Consider the following 21,528-nt stretch of genomic DNA (forward strand, 5'->3'; position numbering starts at 1 on the left):
CACACAGATAATTTATTGTAAGCCAACTATTTGAAGCCATAGGTGAAAGATCTGAGTAACGATTTGGTCAGCCTGTTTTTTACAGATAAATCCCATTTTACATGTTAAGACACTTCCAAAGCACTTTTAATAATGTCCACATGGTGGGGCTGATACCGTCTGGAACACATTGGGCTTGGGAATGACTTGCCCCCTCCTTCCCACTGCTGGGAACAGTCAAACGAGGCTGAACCTCGAAGTGAAAGTATTTTCTTAGCTCGTAAGATTTGCCACGAGGACTGGACTATAGCGAGATTGGAATCAAATTGTAAGTATTTTGTTTATTGCTGCTGTAACTTTTGGTCGTAACTGAACAGTCTAGAAAAACGCATGACACACCCACATGTTTGTAGAGGTGTTGACTAACAGTAAAATCACACTATATGCTCCCAACAATTGAATGGGTCAACCCAAGAACAATAATTTCGGCAATGCAGTGATTTTTTTTTAAACTCACTTTATTGCCTGTCTTAATTTGTTCTCTAATTTCGTTTTCTGCATTGTTGATTAGTGCCCGTAAGTAAGCGTTTCACTGTTAGTCGACAAGTATTATTTGACAAATAAATTTAGATTTTTGCCAAAACGTTGGTTGTTAGGTTTACTCTTTAAATTGTTGGGAGTGTATATAGTGTGAGACTTTATTTTTTGTACATTGACCCTGCTCGCTTTTAGTAAGCAAAAATAGCATGTTGAGTCAATGCTTGTATTAGTCAATGCATATTATTCAGGCTATCCACTGTTGCTCTCAGATTTTAATTTGGCTCAACCACTGATTGTCAGGTGTGAACCCTTTCCTGTGGAGAGACCACTGTTTCACAGAACCCCTGTTTTTTTCTACTAAGGAGAAAGGCCTTAACATGGTGTTGGTCTTCAGCTTGTCCACTCTCATGTTTCTCCTCATCACTGGGATGAAGACATCCAAAAGTAAGGCATTCTGCAGGCACAATTTGTAGTACTTCTACCAACATAACTTCCAAAATTCTCACACCGAATGGTCTAGGAGTTTTGTTTTATCCAAACTACACTTGTCAGTTGTAACATTTTCTGTACTACAGTCCTGTTTAATTTTGTTTTTCTATCTACTGCTTAAACAGGTCTAAGTCAGGGCCCAGAGTTGAAGCAGGTCGTCCAGGTGGACTCTGGGAAGGATGCAGTCCTAGAGTGCTCTGTGAACATCAGTGAGAAATCCACTGGTAATGTAAACATAGAGAAGGTCGTGTGGTGGAGGCTGGACCAGAATGGTCTTCACAAAGGTGGACCTGTGTTCAAATGCAACATATTCAATCAACAATCCTCCAATCCCAGGTTGCAGCTGAACCCAAAATATCAGCTTCCCATGCCACCTGCCAATGAGAAAGACAAAGTTGTGTCCCTGTTGGTCAAAGAAACCCAGCCTGAAGACGAGGGTCCGTATGAGTGTGTGGTGAACACTGACAGTGGAATCACACATTGTAACTTCATGCTGAAGGTCACAGGTAAGCTCACAGGTAACCTCACAGGTCAGCTCAAAGCTTTTGGACTCAAATGTTTATAGGTAGGGCCCTGAGTATTTCCCAGTCAGGAAAAACTAAGGGCTTTACACAGTTTTGAATTCAAAGTGCCTTCCTCACACCCTAACACTGACCATTTAGTATTCTCCTTTTTGCATCATGATTTCCACTGTGCAGAGGATCCATCAAGAATTCTTGCTTTTCTCACATTAACCTCTGTTAGTATCCAATATAAATTGACATACCCTACAAACATGACCTAATTGATTGCATACCTGAATGTGACGTGATTTTCATTTATAATGATTCTGATTTTGTGTGTTAGTGTTACAGTACGAGCCCAGCACTGAAAAGGAGATTCCAAAGAACAGTTACATGAGTGTGGCTGCTGTATGTGTGGTAGTAGGCTCTCTTGCCATTGGACTGCTGCTTCTCAAGCTGTTTCAAGCCAGAAGACTCAGACAAGGTGAGCACCCAGGGTCATGTCCATTAGGGCACACTGTTGCAAAACGCTTCAAGAAGTTATTAAGATAGTTCCTCCCCATTTCAGACTGCTTCTTTCCAGTTCATGCCTAGTGAACATGACCCTGCTTTTCACAGTCTCCACAGAAAGAATGTGGAGGTCTGGGAAGATTAGTTAAGTACTTCCTGTCCTAGCTAAATGCCATGATATTTTTATTTGACTAGGCAAGTCAGTTAAGAACAAATTCTAACTGAAATTCTAACAAATAATAACTGAAAGGTTGCAAGATCGAATCCCCAAGCTGACAAGGTACAAATCTGTTGTTCTGCACCTGAACAGGCAGTTAACCCACTGTTCCTAGGCCGTTATTGAAAATAAGAATTTGTTGACTTGCCTAGTTAAATAAAGGTTAAACATTTTTAAAATTCCGGGCATTCTCGTGGTTGGCAGGCTGCATCACATCCGGCTGTGATTGGTAGTCCCATAGGGCGGCGCACAATTGGCCCAGCGTCGTCCGGGGTAGGCCATCATTGTAAATACGAATTTGTTCTTAACTGACTTGCCTAGTTAAATTGAAAAAATAACAGTGTTCCTATTGTCCCCTGTGGAACCAGAGCCTCAGGATACAGCAGTCCCAGCAGAGCACAACCCCAGCACCAGGACAGGACCGTTTCCGTAGCGACAGATGTATTATCAGGGGTGCCATGGGCTCTCTTCTCTGTCGATGTCATGTCTGCTCTGTCTCTCACGTCACATCGCTAACTGAATGTGAATGCTTTGCCTGGAGGAGGGAGCAATCTGGCTCAACACTATTCTGTTCCCCCTCTGCAGGAGAAATGGAGTGCACGCATTGTCCTGCTACCAAGCTAATTGTTAGCAGCATTGTCTGTAGTTGTTAATCACACCAGACTATTCTTTCATAATTGTTTTATATATTGTAACTAAAACCTGATATGAAACAAATGCACATATTTAGTGGACATTGATTTGACAGTGAAGACACTAGTGTGATACAGTAGCAGTGTGTGAAATTGATCTTGACAGAACACCTTTACTTTGTGCATCACAATTTGAAGAAGTCATTTATTCAGAAGCCAATATTGTGTTTTAGTTCATTTGAGTTGACAAATGCCATGTTTTTTATTGTTACAAAGTGGGATTCAAATTTATTTAATTGTCATTTTTTTGTAAACAATCTACATAAAATACTCTGTCAAAGTGGAAGAAAAAATAACACAAAAATACTGTAGCGACCCAAACAGCTGTGTTATGTATTATGCTGTTGGTTTTGTTGTACTTACCAATACGCAGTGTTCGCGGGGTCCGACATGCCAGTCAATCTGCTATCTGCCAACCACTGCCTGGAATGTTCTTGTGCCGGGCATCCTGGTGGCTGGTGGAGCAGCAGGGGGGTGGAGCATCGCAGGTTTAAGGCCATGTTTAGCCATTGTTCTCTCTTACTTCTGGTCTTCACAAGAGATGGTCACGGTTGTTCATATGGATATCCTTAATTTATTTGGCGTGGGCTATGGCCGAACAGTAGCCTGTGTGGAGTTGGGTTAATAAACCGTGAATTCGTCAACTCAACCCTCTGTCTGGACAATTGTATCTTTATGATCTAGCCAGGTCATTACAATACCTTTAAGTATTCAAACCCCTGAGTCGATACATAGTAGAAACACCAGCTGTGGGTCTTCCTGGGTAAGTAAGAGCTTTGTACACCTGTATTGTGCAATATTATTTCCTTATTATTTTCATAATTTTTCAGGTTTTTGGGATCTTGGCTAAACAGCAATTTTCAAGTCTTGCCATAGATTTTCAAGCAGATTTAAGTACAAAACTGTAACTTGGCCAGTCAGGAACGTTCACTGTCTTCTAGGTAAGCTACTCCAGTGTAGATTTGGCCTTGTGTTTTAGGTTATTGTCCTGCTGAAAGGTGAATTCCTTGACCAGTGTCTGGTGTAAAGCAGACAGGTTTTCCTCCAGGATTGTACCTGTGCCGAGCTCCATCCCGTTTCTTTTTATCCAGTATTTGCCGACGTCAAGCCTACCCGTACCATATTTCATATTTTCGCTGTCAATTAGGTTATTATTTTGGAATCACTTCATTGTTGTCGATCCATCCTCAGTTTTCTCCCATCACAGCCATTGAACTCGGTAGCTGTATTATAAAAACACCAATGGGCTGATGGTATTTGTATTTAATAAAGATTGCCAAGGCAGCAGCTGCTCTTCCTGGGGTCCAGGAACATTAAGGCAGTTATATACCATTTTAAAATATTACATGACATTACATTTCATAACACTTTTCACAACACATTAAGTGTGTTCCCTCAGGCCACTACTCTACTATCACATATCTACAATACAAAATCTATGTGTACGTGTGTGCAGAGTGCGTGTCTTATCATGTGTACAGTATGTGTGTCTGTGCCTGTGTATCTTCACACTCCACTGTTCCATCAGGTGTATTTTTATCTGATTTCTACTGCTTGCATCAGTTACCGGATGTGGAATAGAGTTCCATGTAGTCATGGCTCCATGAAGTACTGTGCGGCTCCCATAGTCTGTTCTGGATTGTAAAAAGACCCTTGGTGGCATGTCTTGTGGGGTATGCATGGGTGTCCGAGCTGTGTCTCAGTACTTTAAACAGACACCTCGGTGCATTCAGCATGTCAACACTTCTTACTGAAACAAGCACAACAAATCTCTCCTCCACTTTGTGCCACGAGAGATTTACATGCATATTGTTGTGTCTTTACTATGAATTATATGATATGACATGCTATTTTATCAAATTAATTCTCTAATTAATATTACCTGATTACCTGTGTACTGTTAGACAGGTAACTCTTTATCCACAATATAGCAAGTGTAAAGCCAGCAGCTGACTATGATCGATAATGTCAAAAGCCGTACTGAAGTCTAGCAAAACAGCTCCCACAATCTTTTTATCATCAATTTCAGTCAGCCAATCGTCAGTCATTTGTGTAAGTGCCGTGCATGTTGAATGCTCTTCCCTATAAGCATGCTGAAAGTCTTTTGTCAATTTGTTAACTGTAAAACAGCATTGTATCTGGTCAAAAACACATGTTTCTAAAAGTTTATTAAGGGTTGTGTTAGCAGTTGATGTTATTCTTTATTAACACAGACCCCAAGTAAATCAGGGGGAGGAAAATAGGTTTATTCGAAGAGAACAAATCATACGGGGAGGTAGATGGTCATTCTCCCCTGTCCTCAGTGATGCTCTCCCAGTGATTCTCCCCTGTCCTCAGTGATGCTCTCCCAGTGATTCTCCCCTGTCCTCAGTGATGCTCTCCCAGTGATTCTCCCCTGTCCTCAGTGATGCTCTCCCAGTGATTCTCCCCTGTCCTCAGTGATGCTCTCCCAGTGATTCTCCCCTGTCCTCAGTGATGCTCTCCCAGTGATTCTCCCCTGTCCTCAGTGATGCTCTCCCAGTGATTCTCCCCTGTCCTCAGTGATGCTCTCCCAGTGATTCTCCCCTGTCCTCAGTGATGCTCTCCCAGTGATTCTCCCCTGTCCTCAGTGATTCTCTCCCAGTGATTCTCCCCTGTCCTCAGTGATGCTCTCCCAGTGATTCTCCCCTGTCCTCAGTGATGCTCTCCCAGTGATTCTCCCCTGTCCTCAGTGATGCTCTCCCAGTGATTCTCCCCTGTCCTCAGTGATGCTCTCCCAGTGATTCTCCCCTGTCCTCAGTGATGCTCTCCCAGTGATTCTCCCCTGTCCTCAGTGATGCTCTCCCAGTGATTCTCCCCTGTCCTCAGTGATGCTCTCCCAGTGATTCCCCCTGTCCTCAGTGATGCTCTCCCAGTGATTCTCCCCTGTCCTCAGTGATGCTCTCCCAGTGATTCTCCCCTGTCCTCAGTGATGCTCTCCCAGTGACTCTCTTCTGTGGTTCTCCACAGAACAAAGGGACAGGGTGTAGTTTATAACTCAGCCCTATCCTGTGGTTGACCAATTAGAATTCCTTGCAATAAAACTGTATCCTATTTCAGGTTGGACCAATGGGAACGTGCCACACCGTAAGTTCAGGACTGACATTCCTAACAGATGTTGAACTGAAAACCAACTATTTCCATAGATAATTCCCTATTACAGAAAAACCACTATTTCCATTGATCGTTGTTACTCTATTGACTTCTCGTCCTCTGTCTCTGCATTGTGTATTTATCTTCGAAATATTCTTATTGTTGGTAACAGGCTGATTGGTCAGCTATTTGAGCGGTAAAGAGGGCTTTACTATTCTTGAGTAGGGGAATTACTTTTGCTTCCCTCCAGACCTGAGGGCACACACTTTCTAGTAAGCTTAGATTGAAGATATGACAAATAGGAGTGGCAATATGGTCTGCTATTATTTTCAGTCATTTTCCATCCAAGTTGTCAGACCCCCGTGGCTTGTCACTGTTGATGGTGACATCCCTAAGCAGTTCCCTCCCTATCCTCCAGTTCAGAAGGACGACTGTATCTTTGGTGTGTCTGGGCCAGTAAAGACTGCTGAGGGGACCATGTCTTTGATGTGTTTGATACCATTCCATTTACTCCATTCCAGACATTACTATGAGTCATCCTCCCCTCATCAGCCTCCACTGGTCTGGGTGGTTTAATACATCATCCACAGCATTTATTAACTTGACCATGCTTAACGAGATATTAAACGTCTGATTTGTTATTGTTAGCCATCTACCAATCACTGCCCTTTATGAGGCTTTAGAAACCCTCGTGGTCGTTCTAGTTGAATCTCTGCTTGAAACTCCCTACTTGACTGAGGGATCTTACAGATATGGACAGAGGAAAGGGTAGTCATTCAAACATGATGTCAACCAGTGGAGACCCGTCATTCAGGGCAGGTGGGGCAGGGCCCACACTTTTTTTGGGGGGGTGGGGGTCTTGCCTGTTTTGTATGTTATTTGGGCATTAATACGTGACACATATCAGTTTGCAAACAATGTAAAAAAAAAAAGTAATTGAGTTAATAAATCCGCATAAAAACATGATCTCTTTTTTGCTTTCTTGAGTAAGGCAGCTCCAAAATGCAGGTGTTTCAGCCTAGCTCAGTGCTTTCTGTGGTGGTGGGGCAGCCAGTGGAAAATACAGAGCGTTGTGCCTGATTGGCTCAGTTTTCTGTCATGATTGGCTCAGTTTTCTGTCACTCAAAGGACAGTACGTCATCCCCAATTCTAAGGCTGGAGCTCCTTGTTACCTCATATCCCAGCGATTATGCCTTGCATTACGCCTGGGAAGAAACATTTGCTCAACTTGCCATTGGTTCAACCATTGGCTCAACTTACCCCATGGCCATTGGCTCAACTTACCCCATGGCCATTGGCTCAACTTACTCAAGGCAAACATGTTGACTAAATTAGCCCACACAGCTACAAGGATGCACTTTCATGCTAGGTTTACGACCTCATATTGAAGCTTATAGAGACCTCAACAGATGTGTAGAACAATCTTAAAATGATCTACTTTGGTTTAGAAACCAGCATCATGAAACCTCTAGTGTTTTAAATGGTATATACGTGTTATCAGAACTATTGCATTTGTGGTTTCTATCTGATTTAACTTGAGATGAATGAAATTATAACTTTACATTCTGACCTGGACACATGGTGGCCTCGCGCTATTAGACTTTCGCGTGCACCAATGACAGTGAGCATTCATGCTGGGATTGTAGGCCAATTTGGAACTCTAGAATGACTTACATTACCAGTCATGCAATTCAATTTAAAACACTCTGTCCGTTTCTGAGAATTTGTAAGATCCTTATTTGCATAAAATAGACAGAGACCAGTCAACCAAAATTAGCCAATAGCGTTTATTCCCGAGAGCTCTGGTCATAATACCATGTACATTGGTTTATGTACCTCACATTTTGTCCAATAGCTTTTTAGATGTCCCTCCTCTTCTCCGACAAAGAAAAAGCAGCTTCAAAAGTCCATTCCAACCCCTTAACGCACATACATTACACACTAAATCTGGATTATCTCCTGAAGTCTCATCACAGTTTATTACCACTTAGCTGACAGTTCCAGTCCCCCCCAGATACGGAAAACCTGGAGGGGTTCTCGCTCTCTTATTTTATATCCACAGAGTTATAGCTGAGTCGGTTCAAACATAGTTTAAGGATCCTCTTTGTTTTTGTTAGGCACACACATGCATTCCTCTCGTCCCCCCTCCAACCCAGTTGGAGCTGTGTTTATTATTTTTAATTACTCCTTGTTCATGCTACATAACCTCTAATCCTAATGGTTAAGTTTCTGGGTAGAATTATTTAATCATTTATCTTAAACCTTGATGAAATATCTTAACAATTATCCAATCTGCTGGCATGGAATTTTGTGATACTGTATCGTATTGCATCTCATAAAGCAAAGAGTTCCAGAGGAGAAGTGCTGATATGAATAAGATTATATGGACAGAACGGCTACTCTTAGACTCTTTGATTGCAAAATTCTGGTAACTTGACCAAATTCTCCAGCTTTTATAGGAATCACAATATGGGCAATGGAAAATGATGGGGACCCCTGTAAATAATTAGCAATGGAGCAAGGTTCGACTTTAGTACATTTCAATAGTCATGGGGTGCTGAATGTTTAATTGCTGAATCATAGAGCTCTAATCTGGCTCACTTTCCTCTATCATAGATCACAGGAGCAGGGACACATCCCATCAAAGCTCGCAGGGACACATCCCATCAGAGCTCGCAGGGACCCATCCTGTCAGAGCTCACAGGGACCCATCCCATCAGAGCTCATAGGAGCAGGAACACGTCCCATCAGAGCTCACAGGAGCAGGAACACTTCCCGTCAGAGCTCACAGGAGCAGGAACACGTCCCATCAGAGCTCACAGGAGCAGGAACACGTCCCGTCAGAGCTCACAGGAGCAGGGACACATCCCATCAGAGCTCACAGGAGCAGGAACACGTCCCATCAGAGCTCACAGGAGCAGGAACACGTTCCGTCAGAGCTCACAGGAGCAGGAACAAGTCCCATCAGAGCTCACAGGAGCAGGAACACATCCCGTCAGAGCTCACAGGAGCAGGAACACGTCCCATCAGAGCTCACAGGAGCAGGAACACATCCCATCAGAGCTCACAGGAGCAGGAACACGTCCCATCAGAGCTCATAGGAGCAGGAACACGTCCCATCAGAGCTCACAGGAGCAGGAACACATCCCGTCAGAGCTCACAGGAGCAGGAACACGTCCCATCAGAGCTCACAGGAGCAGGAACACATCCCATCAGAGCTCACAGGAGCAGGAACACGTCCCATCAGAGCTCATAGGAGCAGGAACACATCCCGTCAGAGCTCACAGGAGCAGGAACACGTCCCATCAGAGCTCACAGGAGCAGGAACACGTCCCATCAGAGCTCACAGGAGCAGGGACATGTCCCGTCAGTCATGAAGCATCTCACAAGGTAAGGTTTGTCCTTATGAAATTGGAGTTGGGTGAGAAAGAATCCTAAAGATGGTCCAATGGGCATGGTGTGAAGCCTCTCTCTTTGTGTCAGTCTGCTAAATCTCCTGATGTCCTCTAGGGTGAGATTCAGGTCCTGCTGAACAACTTGCAGCAGGAGATGAAGTACATGCAGGGGTAGCTCAATACCAGGATATCATCCCTGCGCAGAGGGTGGGCATCCCTACCACCCTCCCAACAGTCAGCGTCCCTGCGACCAATGCAATGCTCCAACACCATCTCCAATCACCACCATGGTGGGACCAACGTGGAATGATGGAGTGAATACCACCATGTGGAGATTTCTACTGCAAGAGAAAGGGTAATTTAAGCTTTCTTTTATGAGTAAGGAAATTGCTACTCCCGAGTGGTGAAGCGGTCTAAGGCACTGCATCTCAGTGCTAGAGGCGTCACTACAGACACCCTGGTTCGAATCCAGGCTGTATCACAACCGGCCGTGATTGGGAGTCCCATAGGGCGGCGCACAATTGGCCCAGTGTCGTCCGGGTTTGGCCGGTGTAGGCCGTCATCGTAAATGAGAATTTGTTCTTAACTGACTTGCCTAGTTAAATAAAGGTTAAATAAAAATACATAAAAAATGTAATTAGTGGTTGTTCTGTATGGTGACATGAGTAGAGTGGACTGACTTCTCCCACTTGTCACAGATACCTGGAGTAGATGTGGTGCATTGTTCCATAATGACCATCACCGAGGCCAACCCTCAGAGCCAGACTGGCAGCCGGCCGGGGGCTGAGCCTGAGACACCTGCTGTAGCGCTTCAGAACAGTGGATGATGGATCTTCAGGAGAGGGAAGTAGATTCATCTATCTGATGAGAAAGACCACTCCTTAAGGAACCTGTTTAAATATTCTTTGTAGACACAAAACTGACCCCAAGGCTGAGGTATTCAGTTTAAATCATGTCAGTTAAAAATAGCGCCTGATCATTGTATTTTAACTGTGAGAATGGTACTAATCATTTGGAGAATTTGTTGATGTGGTTTACAGAACAAGCCTGTACCACCACCTCCCCCGATGGGAATGTATCTGGGGAACTCTGGTCTTCCCAAAGGGGGGAATCCTTACTTCAGGAAAGCAGGTGAATATGGTTTAATTGAAATGCTGTGCCAGCCAATTATCGCTTTCTCTGGTGATCTCCTGCCTGCTAACATCTTTCCTCTAGTCTAACAGCAGGTCTATGGGAAAAATATCCCAGGATGCTCTACTCTGATGGGACCACCTCAACACCATCAAGCCAGCTCCGTTGACAGTTCCCTGCCCAACACTCCACCTTCGTGGCACAGATGACAGAAACTTGCCCCTGGAACTCTACCCTACTTTGGTATGAATCCTTCCAAAGTTAATTGATTTCATAAACTGAGCTTTTTACAGTTGCATAGCAAGTGGTTGAAGTAGCAGCACTGTTTTTCATTTAGTCTCACAGGCCATTTGCCCAGAGGGACCATATCCACACATGAATATTTCAGACTTCAGCATAGAAAAACGACTGAAAAAAGTATCCCTCTCTACTTCATGTCTTGATGTTCACATTCATCTAATATGCTGTATGTTCTATCATCATTTATAGTTGCTATATGTTGCATACTGTACAGATGTACAATATGTAAATCAATATTTTATTAATATATGAACGTGCATTACAAAAAATATAGAAAAGCATTTTTAATGTACCACCATATACAGCATCTCAATATACAACTTGTATGTATGGGTACCTCACTTGAGATCAGTGATGAACTGTTTTCTAATAGGATATTTCCTGTATCAGGTTTAGCTCCAGTGTTTGGCCCAGAAATGTTTCCTTTTGTGTTTCCAGCTCTCTGAGGCCTGGCCCTCAAAAGTACCCAAATTGTTGGCTTTATGCAGACACCTCTCCCCCCCACTAGAGAGAGTTGTTCTCACACCCTGACTTGAAGTTTACCAACAGTAGGTGCTGTGTGCACTGTATTTAGTTCCAGACCCATTCTAACCTGATTCAATAAGCAATTGACCAGACCCACTCTAACCTGATTCAATAAGCAACTGACCAGATACACTCTAACCTGATTCAATAAGCAATTGACCAGACCCACTCCAACCTGATTCAACAAGCAATTGACCAGACCCACACTAACCTGATTCAACAAGCAATTGACCAGACCCACACTAACCTGATTCAACAAGCAACTGACCAGAACCACACTAACCTGAATCAACAAGCAACTGACCAGACCCACTCTAACCTGATTCAACAAGCAACTGACCAGACCCACTCTAACCTGATTCAACAAGCAACTGACCAGACCCACACTAACCTGATTCAACAAGCAACTGACCAGACCCACTCTAACCTGATTCAATAAGCAATTGACCAGACCCACTCTAACCTGATTCAACAAGCAACTGACCAGACCCACTCTAACCTGATTCAACAAGCAACTGACCAGACCCACTCTAACCTGATTCAACAAGCAACTGACCAGACCCACTCTAACCTGATTCAATAAGCAATTGACCAGACCCACTCCAACCTGATTCAATAAGCAATTGACCAGACACACTCTAACCTCATTCAACAAGCAACTGACCAGACCCACTCTAACCTGATTCAATAAGCAATTGACCAGACCCACTCTAACCTGATTCAATAAGCAAATGACCAGACCCACTCTAACCTGATTCAACAAGCAATTGACCAGACCCACTCTAACCTGATTCAATAAGCAATTGACCAGACCCACTCTAACCTGATTCAATAAGCAATTTACCATGGTCTTCAATTTAGACCATAATTATTGAATCAGGTGTGTATACACACTTCCTCCACAGTGTAGCTTTCTAAGGGAGATGTCATGCTATATAATTTGCTGTTAAATATGTTGTGGTGAGGTTATGTTATGTGGTGAACCATTCACCTCTATGTCTGGGAGTAGAGGATATGTTATGTGGTGAACCATTCACCTCTATGTCTGGGAGTAGAGGATATGTTATGTAGTGAACAGTGGTGGAACAAATACCCAACTGTCATACTTGAGTAAAAGTAAAGATACCCTAATAGAAAATGACTCAAGTCAAGGTGAAAGCCAACCAGTAAAATACTATTTGAGTAAAAGTCTAAAAGTATTTTGTTTTAAGTATACTTATTTATCAAAGGTAAATGTAATTGCTAAAATATAAGTAATTTCACATTCCTTATATTAAGAAAACCAGACGGTACAATTGAAGTACTTTTGGGTGTCAGGGAAAATGTATGGAGTAAAAAGTACATTATTTTCTTTAGGAATGTAGTGAAGTAAAAGTAATCAAAAATATAAAGAGTAAAGTACAAATAACTAAAAATAACTACTGAAGTAGTACTTTAAAATATGTTTACTTAAGCACTTTACACCACTGGTAGAGAACCATTAAAAAAAACATTAAAAAAACAAGAAAATGGTGCCATCTGGTTTGCTTAATATAAGGAATTTTAAATGATTTCTACTTTTATTTTTCATACTTAAGTATATTTTAAACCAAATACTTTTAGACTTTTATTAAAGTAGAACTTTACTGGGTGACTACTTTTACTTGAGTCATTTTCTATTAAGGTATCTTTACTTTTACTCAAGTATGACAGTTGGGTACTTTTTCCGCCACTGTATACTGTTTCCACTGTATGTTGTGAACCGTTCACCTCTATCATGTCTGAGAGTAGAGGATATGTTATGTAGTGAACCATTCACCTCTATCATGTCTGAGAGTAGAGGATATGTTATGTAGTGAACCATTCACCTCTATCATGTCTGAGAGTAGAGGATAGGTTATGTAGTGAACCATTCACCTCTATCAATTCTGAGAGTAGAGGATATGTTATGTAGTGAACCATTCACCTCTATCATGTCTGAGAGTAGAGGATATGTTATGTAGTGAACCATTCACCTCTATCATGTCTGAGAGTAGAGGATATGTTATGTAGTGAACCATTCACCTCTATCATGTCTGAGAGTAGAGGATATGTTATGTAGTGAACCATTCACCTCTATTATGTCTGAGAGTAGAGGATATGTTATGTAGTGAACCATTCACCTCTATCATGTCTGAGAGTAGAGGATATGTTATGTAGTGAACCATTCACCTCTATCATGTCTGAGAGTAGAGGATATGTTATGTAGTGAACCATCCCCATCTATTATGTCTGAGAGTAGAGGATATGTTATGTAGTGAACCATTCACCTCTATCATGTCTGAGAGTAGAGGATATGTTATGTAGTGAACCATTCACCTCTATCATGTCTGAGAGTAGAGGATATGTTATGTAGTGAACCATTCACCTCTATTATGTCTGAGAGTAGAGGATATGTTATGTAGTGAACCATTCACCTCTATCATGTCTGAGAGTAGAGGATATGTTATGTAGTGAACCATTCACCTCTATCATGTCTGAGAGTAGAGGATATGTTATGTAGTGAACCATTCACCTCTATTATGTCTGAGAGTAGAGGATATGTTATGTAGTGAACCATTCACCTCTATCATGTCTGGGAGTAGAGGATATGTTATGTAGTGAACCATTCACCTCCATCATGTCTGAGAGTAGAGGATATGTTATGTAGTGAACCATTCACCTCTATCATGTCTGAGAGTAGAGGATATGTTATGTAGTGAACCATTCACCTCTATCATGTCTGAGAGTAGAGGATATGTTATGTAGTGAACCATTCACCTCTATCATGTCTGAGAGTAGAGGATATGTTATGTAGTGAACCATTCACCTCTATCATGTCTGAGAGTAGAGGATATGTTATGTATGTATGTCGTGAACCATTCTGGGAGTAGGGAGTCTAGTGTTACGCACATCACCTGAACCCAGGTTGCACATAGAAAGCATCAGTAGAGTTAGAAGTCATTGTTGTCACACACTCTGGTTTGTTATATTTACCTGCCTATAGTCTCTCTAATAACAGGTCACAACAGTGTGAAGTAACTTTGAAAAGTTGATGGCGTGTGTCCATTTGAAGTGGTTGTTGTAGCGTACCATTCCAGTTGTACTTGAAGTGACTGTCTTTGAATGACAAACCCACAAATTAATGCTCTGAAAATAATTGTGTTTTGTTGTTTAACCTCATTTATCCCTAACCTATGACTCTATCACACACAATTAGGCCTACTTCGTGTTCCTATTGGTGGAGAGGTTCTAGAGCAGACACCACTGTGGTAAAGACATTCTGTATATTTCCTGTTATTTGAAGGCTCAGTTTAGTTGTGATGTGAAGGTCTTGTATTAGCAGGATGTCTGCACTCTGTCTCTGTTGTGCAATCTTCCTCTGCCTTCTTTGCTGCACCTTGGCTGAGAAAGGTGAGTGGTGTTTATTTTAGTTTTCTATTGGGAGGTGGACATCCTTTTGAGTTCATGGAAAGGGGTGGTTTTTGATTTAACATTTCATCTAGTCAGTTTTACACTTTAAAATATATTATGTACATTCGACTCCTGAATAAGTACAATACAGTTTCCAGTCTCATTTCAATGACATGATTTTCAATAGCTTGCTCCTGATAACTGCATATCTGGCACAACAGTCCCAAGACATTGCCTTTTTCAGGAGTCCACTGTAATCTAGAGTCCACTGTAATCTAGAGTCCACTGTAATCTAGAGTCCACTGTAATCTAGAGTCCACTGTAATCTAGAGTTGCAATATCATAGATATACAGATGCTGTTTTCAAGTCATTTACTTTTCAAGCGTAATATTCAAATGAGAGTAGTAGATGGTTCCTTGTATTCATAATCCATTTCCAAAAATAGACCCAGACTTGTGTGAAACTAGTTTTGGGTAGTAAAGATCTCCTTAACTGGTTGGTATTGGCTTATCCTTAAAACAAAAGATCTGACACATATGTTGTGTGTGTTTTTCTTCCATTCTCCCATCTGCTCATGAAAGGGAGCAAGGGACTGCTGGTACGAAAGCAGGAGGGAGACACTATGACCATCCACTGCAGCACCTCTCTGCCAGACCAAGAAAACCTGAGTGTGTACATGCGCCTAACAAAAGAGATTCTAGTCCTCTACTTTCACCAGGAAACAAAAAAATTAACCCTCCACGAGAGGTTCAAACTCAGATTGACGACTAACGGAAGTCTCAACAAAATGGACATCACCATCACAAACCTGACCATAGAAGACTCTGGGGCCTTCTGGTGTGTGTACAGTGTTTATAAGAAAAACAAGATTGAGAAGACTGAGGGGGAAGGAGCTGTTTTGCTGGTGGTGAATGGTGAGTGTCTCAGCCAGTCCTGATTCGTTCCCTAACCTTCCATTTGGCACTTACTGCACCCTTCAATGTTCAAGTTTTTTGTGGTCATTTTTTGTGGTCATATGCTCAAGCACAGTGAAATGCTTAACTTGCAAGCCTTACCCTACAGTGCAGCATTCAATATCAAAATAGTATAACTAATAAGCAATTAAATAGAAAACAACATGAGAAATAAGATAAGGAGCTGGATAAATGGATATGAATGGTAATCAGTAATCCATGAACAGCAGTGTAGTGGTAGTGATACATCTAATACAAAGGGGGAGCAGTAGTTATGAACCATTTAACAGTCTTATGGTCAGGGGACAGAAGCTCTTTAGGAGCCTGTTGGTCTGAGCCTTTATGGACCGGTACCGTCTGCTGGACGGCAATTTTTCTGGCCTTTCACAGCCTGGCATGTATGTCCTGGATACAGATCTGTACGTTGGAAGCTGCTCCACTGGTTATAGCTATCCAGATCCTTCAGATCTGCAAATATTGAATGTTAATGGGGTCAAGAGGAGGGTTAGGGAATGATTCAGGACCATTGTCTTAATGTGATCTCTGAGCAGCACAGTCTCATAGGAACTAATCCTAATTTGAGCTACCAGGCTGTAACTTCTAAACAAGTTCAGACTGGTCAGTTTGTTGAGTTGTATTGGACTGAACTGAATTAAAATGTGTGCTACCCTGGTGTGTTGCTGTGCCACAGATGAGGAGTGTGACCAGAATGACGCATCCTCAGGGCTAGGAATGTCCTGGTATCTAGTCCTGGTCTCAGCTGTCACTGCTGGCTCTGTGCTTCTCCTGAGTCTGCTCATCCTCTTCATCTGGGTCATCCCCAGGGTAAGTACTACAGTAAAGTGTGTGTGTGTGTGCCCACATTAAAAAATACTGCAGTTTACTATAGAATACTACAGTAGTGACTATAGAATTCTGTAGTAAATTGTAGTATACTGTACAATACTATACACTGTAGTATCCCTCGATCATGTGTAGTACTTAATGTTGTAGTATACTGCAGTATTATATGAAAAAAACCTGAGTAAATTCTACAGTATTGTCCCCAAAAACACTACAGTCTGCAAAAACACTAGACTTTAATGATAGTAAATACTACAGTATTTAATTTGCATAACCCCTAACCATTCCCCTCCCCATATCCACATTTGTGCTAGGTTAGTTCAGAGCTTCTGCTTTTTTCTATATCTTCTCAGACCCCAGTCCTACCTACCCAACTACAGGTTATGGAAAATGTTCTCTTTTAGTATTTCCCCAGTAGGTTTCCTCAAGGAAAAAGCCTCCACTTCTATGTCAAAGATAATAAAACTAAAATACTATAGTAAATACTACAGTAATGTCCGCAATGGCACAACAATAAATACTACAGTATATTACAGTCCGCAAAAACAGGACAGTAAATACTACAGTATACAATCCGCAAGCACACTGCAGTAAATACTACAGTATACTACAGTAAATACTACACTCTGCAAAAACACTTAATTAAATACTTGATTATATAATACAGTTAATTTACATCATTATTTTTACTATAGTTAACTGCAGATACTAAAGTATAATACAGTAAATACTACTTTAGTACGCAGAAACACTACTGTATATACTACAGTATATTACAGTCCGCAAAAACACTACAGTAAATACTATAGTATAAAATACAGTTTTCTTTTACTACAGTATTTATACTATAGTTAACTGTAAATACTACAGTAAATACTACTTTACTCCACAAAAACACTACAGTGAATACCACAGTATTTATATCATAGTATACTATAGTATTTTTTGTGTGTGTGTGTGTGTAGGTGTTGAAGCTTGTGAATCTGTGTGTAGGTGTTTAAGCTTGTGAATCTGTGTGTAGGTGTTTAAACTTGTGAATCTGTGTGTAGATGTTTGAGTGTGTGTGTCGGGTGGCAAGATTGCCACCTCAGCACTGTCTCCACTGACCTGTCTTTGGTAGGGAAATGCACAGTTTTTAACTTCAGCCTTTTGCTTTGACTGATGGAATCTGTTGGGGAAGTTCTATTATCAGTACTGTCACAACATATTTGACAGGATATAGCTCCGTATACTAGACATGTTCAGTGGTATTGTTTGATTTCATCTACATTGATCGTATTTCATGAGTTATGACCTGCTTCTGGGGAATTGCGCAAATTCTGCCCCTGCATATTCCGTCTCATCTATCTCGCGTGTGCGTGTGTGTGTGTGTGCGTGCGTGCGTGCGTGCGTGTGTGTGTACAGTATACATGCACATTTTTGACATTTGCAATGTGTTGATGATAATGTTAGTTCAATTAATTTCAATTCCATACACAAGGTATTTACTGAAACACACGACCCCTTCTGATCCCCCCCCCCCTTCTAAAGACACGGCGACAGGAAGCCTAGAGGTTAAGAGCGTTGAGCCAGTAACAGAAAAGGCGCTGGTTAGAATCCCCGAGCAGACTTGGTGAAAAATGTGTTGCTGTGCTTTTGAGCAAGGCACTTAACCCTAATTGCTCCTGTAAGTCGCTCTGGATAAGAGTGTCAGTTAAATGTTAATAACATAGCGTACTAATAGTACCTTTTCTGACCAAGATCTCTTGTCTTCCCAGTTAAAGGCATGGCGTGCAACGATTAGACCAACACAGAGCAAGAGTAGCGATGTCTATGAAGACATGCGCACCACCATTAGACGTGCACACCTCCCCCAGATGGGTTATTAGTGATGTTGCACGGCAGCCATCTTTACTTTGGGCACCAACCTAAGACAGGTTGCTACGGGTGTTGCACAGCAGCCATCTTTACTTTGGGCACGACCTTCGGACAGCTTGTTACTGATGATGTACGGCAGCCATCTTTAATTTGGGTCCAAATGGAAGCTCATGTCAGCTGACTAAGAGACAATTATGTAAACATACTGTAATACATGATGTCAAAGAAGGACTTTGAAAGATATATTCTCAGGTTGTGTTAAGTAGCAAGGGTTTGCATCAATGATGTACTCTTATGTCAGTCATTCAACCTCAAGGTAAGCTACCTATATACTGTAGCTACTTAAGTACACAGCATTGTATGTGACTGACATCACACATTGTAAATGGTTGTTCATACAGAGGTTCGTTATAGTCCTTGACCCTGACGTATCAGGGAGAATTTGAGTCTTGTAATTACAACCACAATTTAACTTGAAAATAGCACTGATTGCTGTGCATTGAATTTCATTGTCTTTAGCTGTACATTCTATTTTTCTTTATAGATTGACAATATATATTTTTGAACAACTTTTAAATGTTGAATTGATTCTCTATTGTATATATATTGTTTTTACATATTTGATGGCATTGGGCCTATGCCTATTTTTCAGGCGCCAGGCAACTTTTACTGCTATTTTATTGTAATACTTTTGCATTCTTAAGTTCCTGTACTGATCATGTTGTTCCTGTAATGATAGTCTATTTTTTATAATAAATGAGTCATAAGACTTCCAGTTCCGTTTCTGTGGTCATTGTGCCATCTCATGTTTTTCACAACAGTTTTGTGATGTTTTTATTTGAAGAACCCACATCAGCAGGGCTCGTCTCTCTAAAGGAAAACTAGTGTATTTTTTATATTTGCTGGACAGGCTGGGGTTGGTCGGTCCTGCTGTCACCTTACAGCACTTACTGTATGGCCCACTAACTAGCTGGGATCCAATCACAGGTCTACTGTGTTCCCCTTCCATTTACTCCTGTCTCTCTCATTAAATCACCTGCTGTCACCTTACAGCACTTACTGTATGGCCCACTAACTAGCTGGGATCCAATCACAGGTCTACTGTGTTCCCCTTTCATTTACTCCTGTCTCTCTCATTAAATCACCTGCTGTCACCTTACAGCACTTACTGTATGGCCCACTAACTAGCTGGGATCCAATCACAGGTCTACTGTGTTCCCCTTCCATTTACTCCTGTCTCTCTCATTAAATCACCTGCTGTCACCTTACAGCACTTACTGTATGGCCCACTAACTAGCTGGGATCCAATCACAGGTCTACTGTGTTCCCCTTCCATTTACTCCTGTCTCTCTCATTAAATCACACAAATATGAAAAGGAGTGGAAACACACTCTCCTTAAAAAAACAGTATTCTGAAAGCCTGAAGGACTATCAGTTAATAAGTCCACCTACTGACTCATTTACACAAGTGTTATACTGCATTCCGATTATACTAATGTGTGTTGATGCAGAATCATTTTCCAGTGGAGTGTCATTCTACAACAACTTAATAGCTGTGTTCAGGGTTTCCAATAGAGCAGTGGTCCTCAACCCCTGGTCTGTGGACCACCACTGTTCCCTGAGATGTTAGTGACTGGTCCCTCAGATGGTTGGCTGACACAAATTAAGTTTGACCTAGTTTGTGTTAATCAAAGCATTTTTGGATGGGGAGAGGAGCCATTGCTTGCTCAGTCTCTGAGGCAAAAAGGTTCAGAATCGTTACATCTAGAGATTCGTTATATCTAAAGCCTTGCAAGGCAGTCTTTCCATGAGTAAAAAGGCAAGGGCCTAAATGTCACACTGTTTGTCACTAAAGCATGCACAACACCAGACCACAGTGGAGGTGCATGTTGTTTTCATTGCGCACATCACTTACGTGTGGTGAAAGTTTGGTTAAAGCTGTGACTTTCTTCTCCCGCTGTGGACCCGGGTATTTGTATATAGTGCAGCAAGGGTACAGTGTATGTACAGAGGTGTGTGTGTCTTTGTGTGATGGTAGTGTTGTGTTTGTGTGTGTGTGTGTGTGTGTGTGCCTTTGTGTGATGGTAGTGGTATGGGTGTGTTTGTGTGTGTGTATGTGTGTGTGTGTGTGTCTTTGTGTGATGGTAGTGGTATGTGTGTGTTTGTGTGTGTGTTTGTGTGGTGGTATGTGTGTGTGTGTCTTTGTGTGATGGTAGTGGTATGGGTGTGTTTGTGTGTGTGTGTGTGTCTTTGTGTGATGGTAGTGGTATGTGTGTGTGTGTGTGTGTTTGTGTGGTGGTATGTGTGTGTGTGTGTGTGTGTGTGTGTCTTTGTGTGATGGTAGTGGTATGTGTGTGTGTCTTTGTGTGATGGTAGTGGTGTGTGTGTGTGTCTTTGTGTGATGCTAGTGATATGTGTGTGTTTGTGTGCGCATTGAGATGGCATAGAGACGAGACTTCCTGTCTTTGTGCACGTGAGTTGGTGCAGCGGGTGGTCGAAACTGCAAGCAGAGAGGAAGTCAAGACCCCCGTTTACAGGAATACAACATGGGTTACGCTTACTTACCCACACGACCATGATGTTGACTAGCTTGATTAAAGGTCAATAGTCATAACCTTCACCACAAACTGGCCAAGTAGTTTTCACTCAGTCCCTGCTGATGTTTACAGTGATTTCAATCCATCATATTTCTCAGGACATTTTCACATACTTCAATTTCTGAAAAAACAAACATACTTTATGTTATGTGTTACACTCACAGCCAGTCATTTCCTGTTTAGCTGTAACATTGCTGATTCTGAAGTATGGGCCTGTACGTCAATTCAAAAGAAGTTCCATATGACTTCAATCACTTTCTGCCTGCACTCCTTTCATTTGAACACAACTTTCCATGTTTGCCCATAGAGTAAGGGCTCAGAAAGGGACTTTTTGGACCTGAATGCCAAAACATTAAAAGTTGACCCATTTTGCATTCCCACACCCTACCATGAGACATCCATGTCTTCATCACTGAACGGTTGAGTTTGACATCATTTGAAAGCTTACGAACAGGCTTGTCAAACTGTAAAAAA

At 41.8% G+C, this 21,528-nt stretch overlaps 2 protein-coding genes across 2 annotated transcripts; both read left to right on the forward strand.

Annotated features, from left to right (window-relative positions):
• Nucleotides 1–896: 896 nt before the first annotated feature.
• On the forward strand, nucleotides 897–12,640 carry LOC110486898 (uncharacterized). The gene is made up of 8 exons (XM_090194540.1): nucleotides 897–963; nucleotides 1,134–1,507; nucleotides 1,936–1,995; nucleotides 8,658–9,431; nucleotides 9,552–9,791; nucleotides 10,135–10,567; nucleotides 10,652–10,810; nucleotides 10,913–12,640. The coding sequence occupies exons 1-5, from the start codon at nucleotides 897–899 to the stop codon at nucleotides 9,609–9,611; spliced, it is 1,335 nt and encodes a 444-aa protein (XP_090050666.1). The 3' UTR covers nucleotides 9,612–9,791; nucleotides 10,135–10,567; nucleotides 10,652–10,810; nucleotides 10,913–12,640.
• Nucleotides 12,641–13,814: 1,174 nt separating this feature from the next.
• On the forward strand, nucleotides 13,815–19,232 carry LOC110486905 (uncharacterized). Its single transcript, XM_090197200.1, has 4 exons — nucleotides 13,815–14,803; nucleotides 15,386–15,718; nucleotides 16,449–16,582; nucleotides 18,358–19,232. The coding sequence occupies exons 1-4, from the start codon at nucleotides 14,737–14,739 to the stop codon at nucleotides 18,466–18,468; spliced, it is 645 nt and encodes a 214-aa protein (XP_090053326.1). The 5' UTR covers nucleotides 13,815–14,736; the 3' UTR covers nucleotides 18,469–19,232.
• The last annotated feature ends 2,296 nt before the right edge of the window (nucleotides 19,233–21,528 follow it).

This window comes from Oncorhynchus mykiss, chromosome 13 (genome assembly GCF_057628025.1).
Source record: "Oncorhynchus mykiss isolate SJ-2025 chromosome 13, ASM5762802v1, whole genome shotgun sequence".
NCBI classification, from domain to species: domain Eukaryota; kingdom Metazoa; phylum Chordata; class Actinopteri; order Salmoniformes; family Salmonidae; genus Oncorhynchus; species Oncorhynchus mykiss.

Bases quoted from the DNA above. Each gene is read 5' to 3' on its own strand.
- LOC110486898 (XM_090194540.1), top strand. From the start codon at position 897: ATGGTGTTGGTCTTCAGCTTGTCCACTCTCATGTTTCTCCTCATCACT. The intron at 964-1,133 runs GTAAGGCATTCT...CTGCTTAAACAG, and splicing joins TGGGATGAAGACATCCAAAA to GTCTAAGTCAGGGCCCAGAG. The intron at 9,432-9,551 runs GTAAGGTTTGTC...GATGTCCTCTAG, and splicing joins GTCATGAAGCATCTCACAAG to GGTGAGATTCAGGTCCTGCT.
- LOC110486905 (XM_090197200.1), top strand. From the start codon at position 14,737: ATGTCTGCACTCTGTCTCTGTTGTGCAATCTTCCTCTGCCTTCTTTGC. The intron at 14,804-15,385 runs GTGAGTGGTGTT...TGCTCATGAAAG, and splicing joins CTGCACCTTGGCTGAGAAAG to GGAGCAAGGGACTGCTGGTA. The intron at 16,583-18,357 runs GTAAGTACTACA...TTGTCTTCCCAG, and splicing joins TCATCTGGGTCATCCCCAGG to TTAAAGGCATGGCGTGCAAC.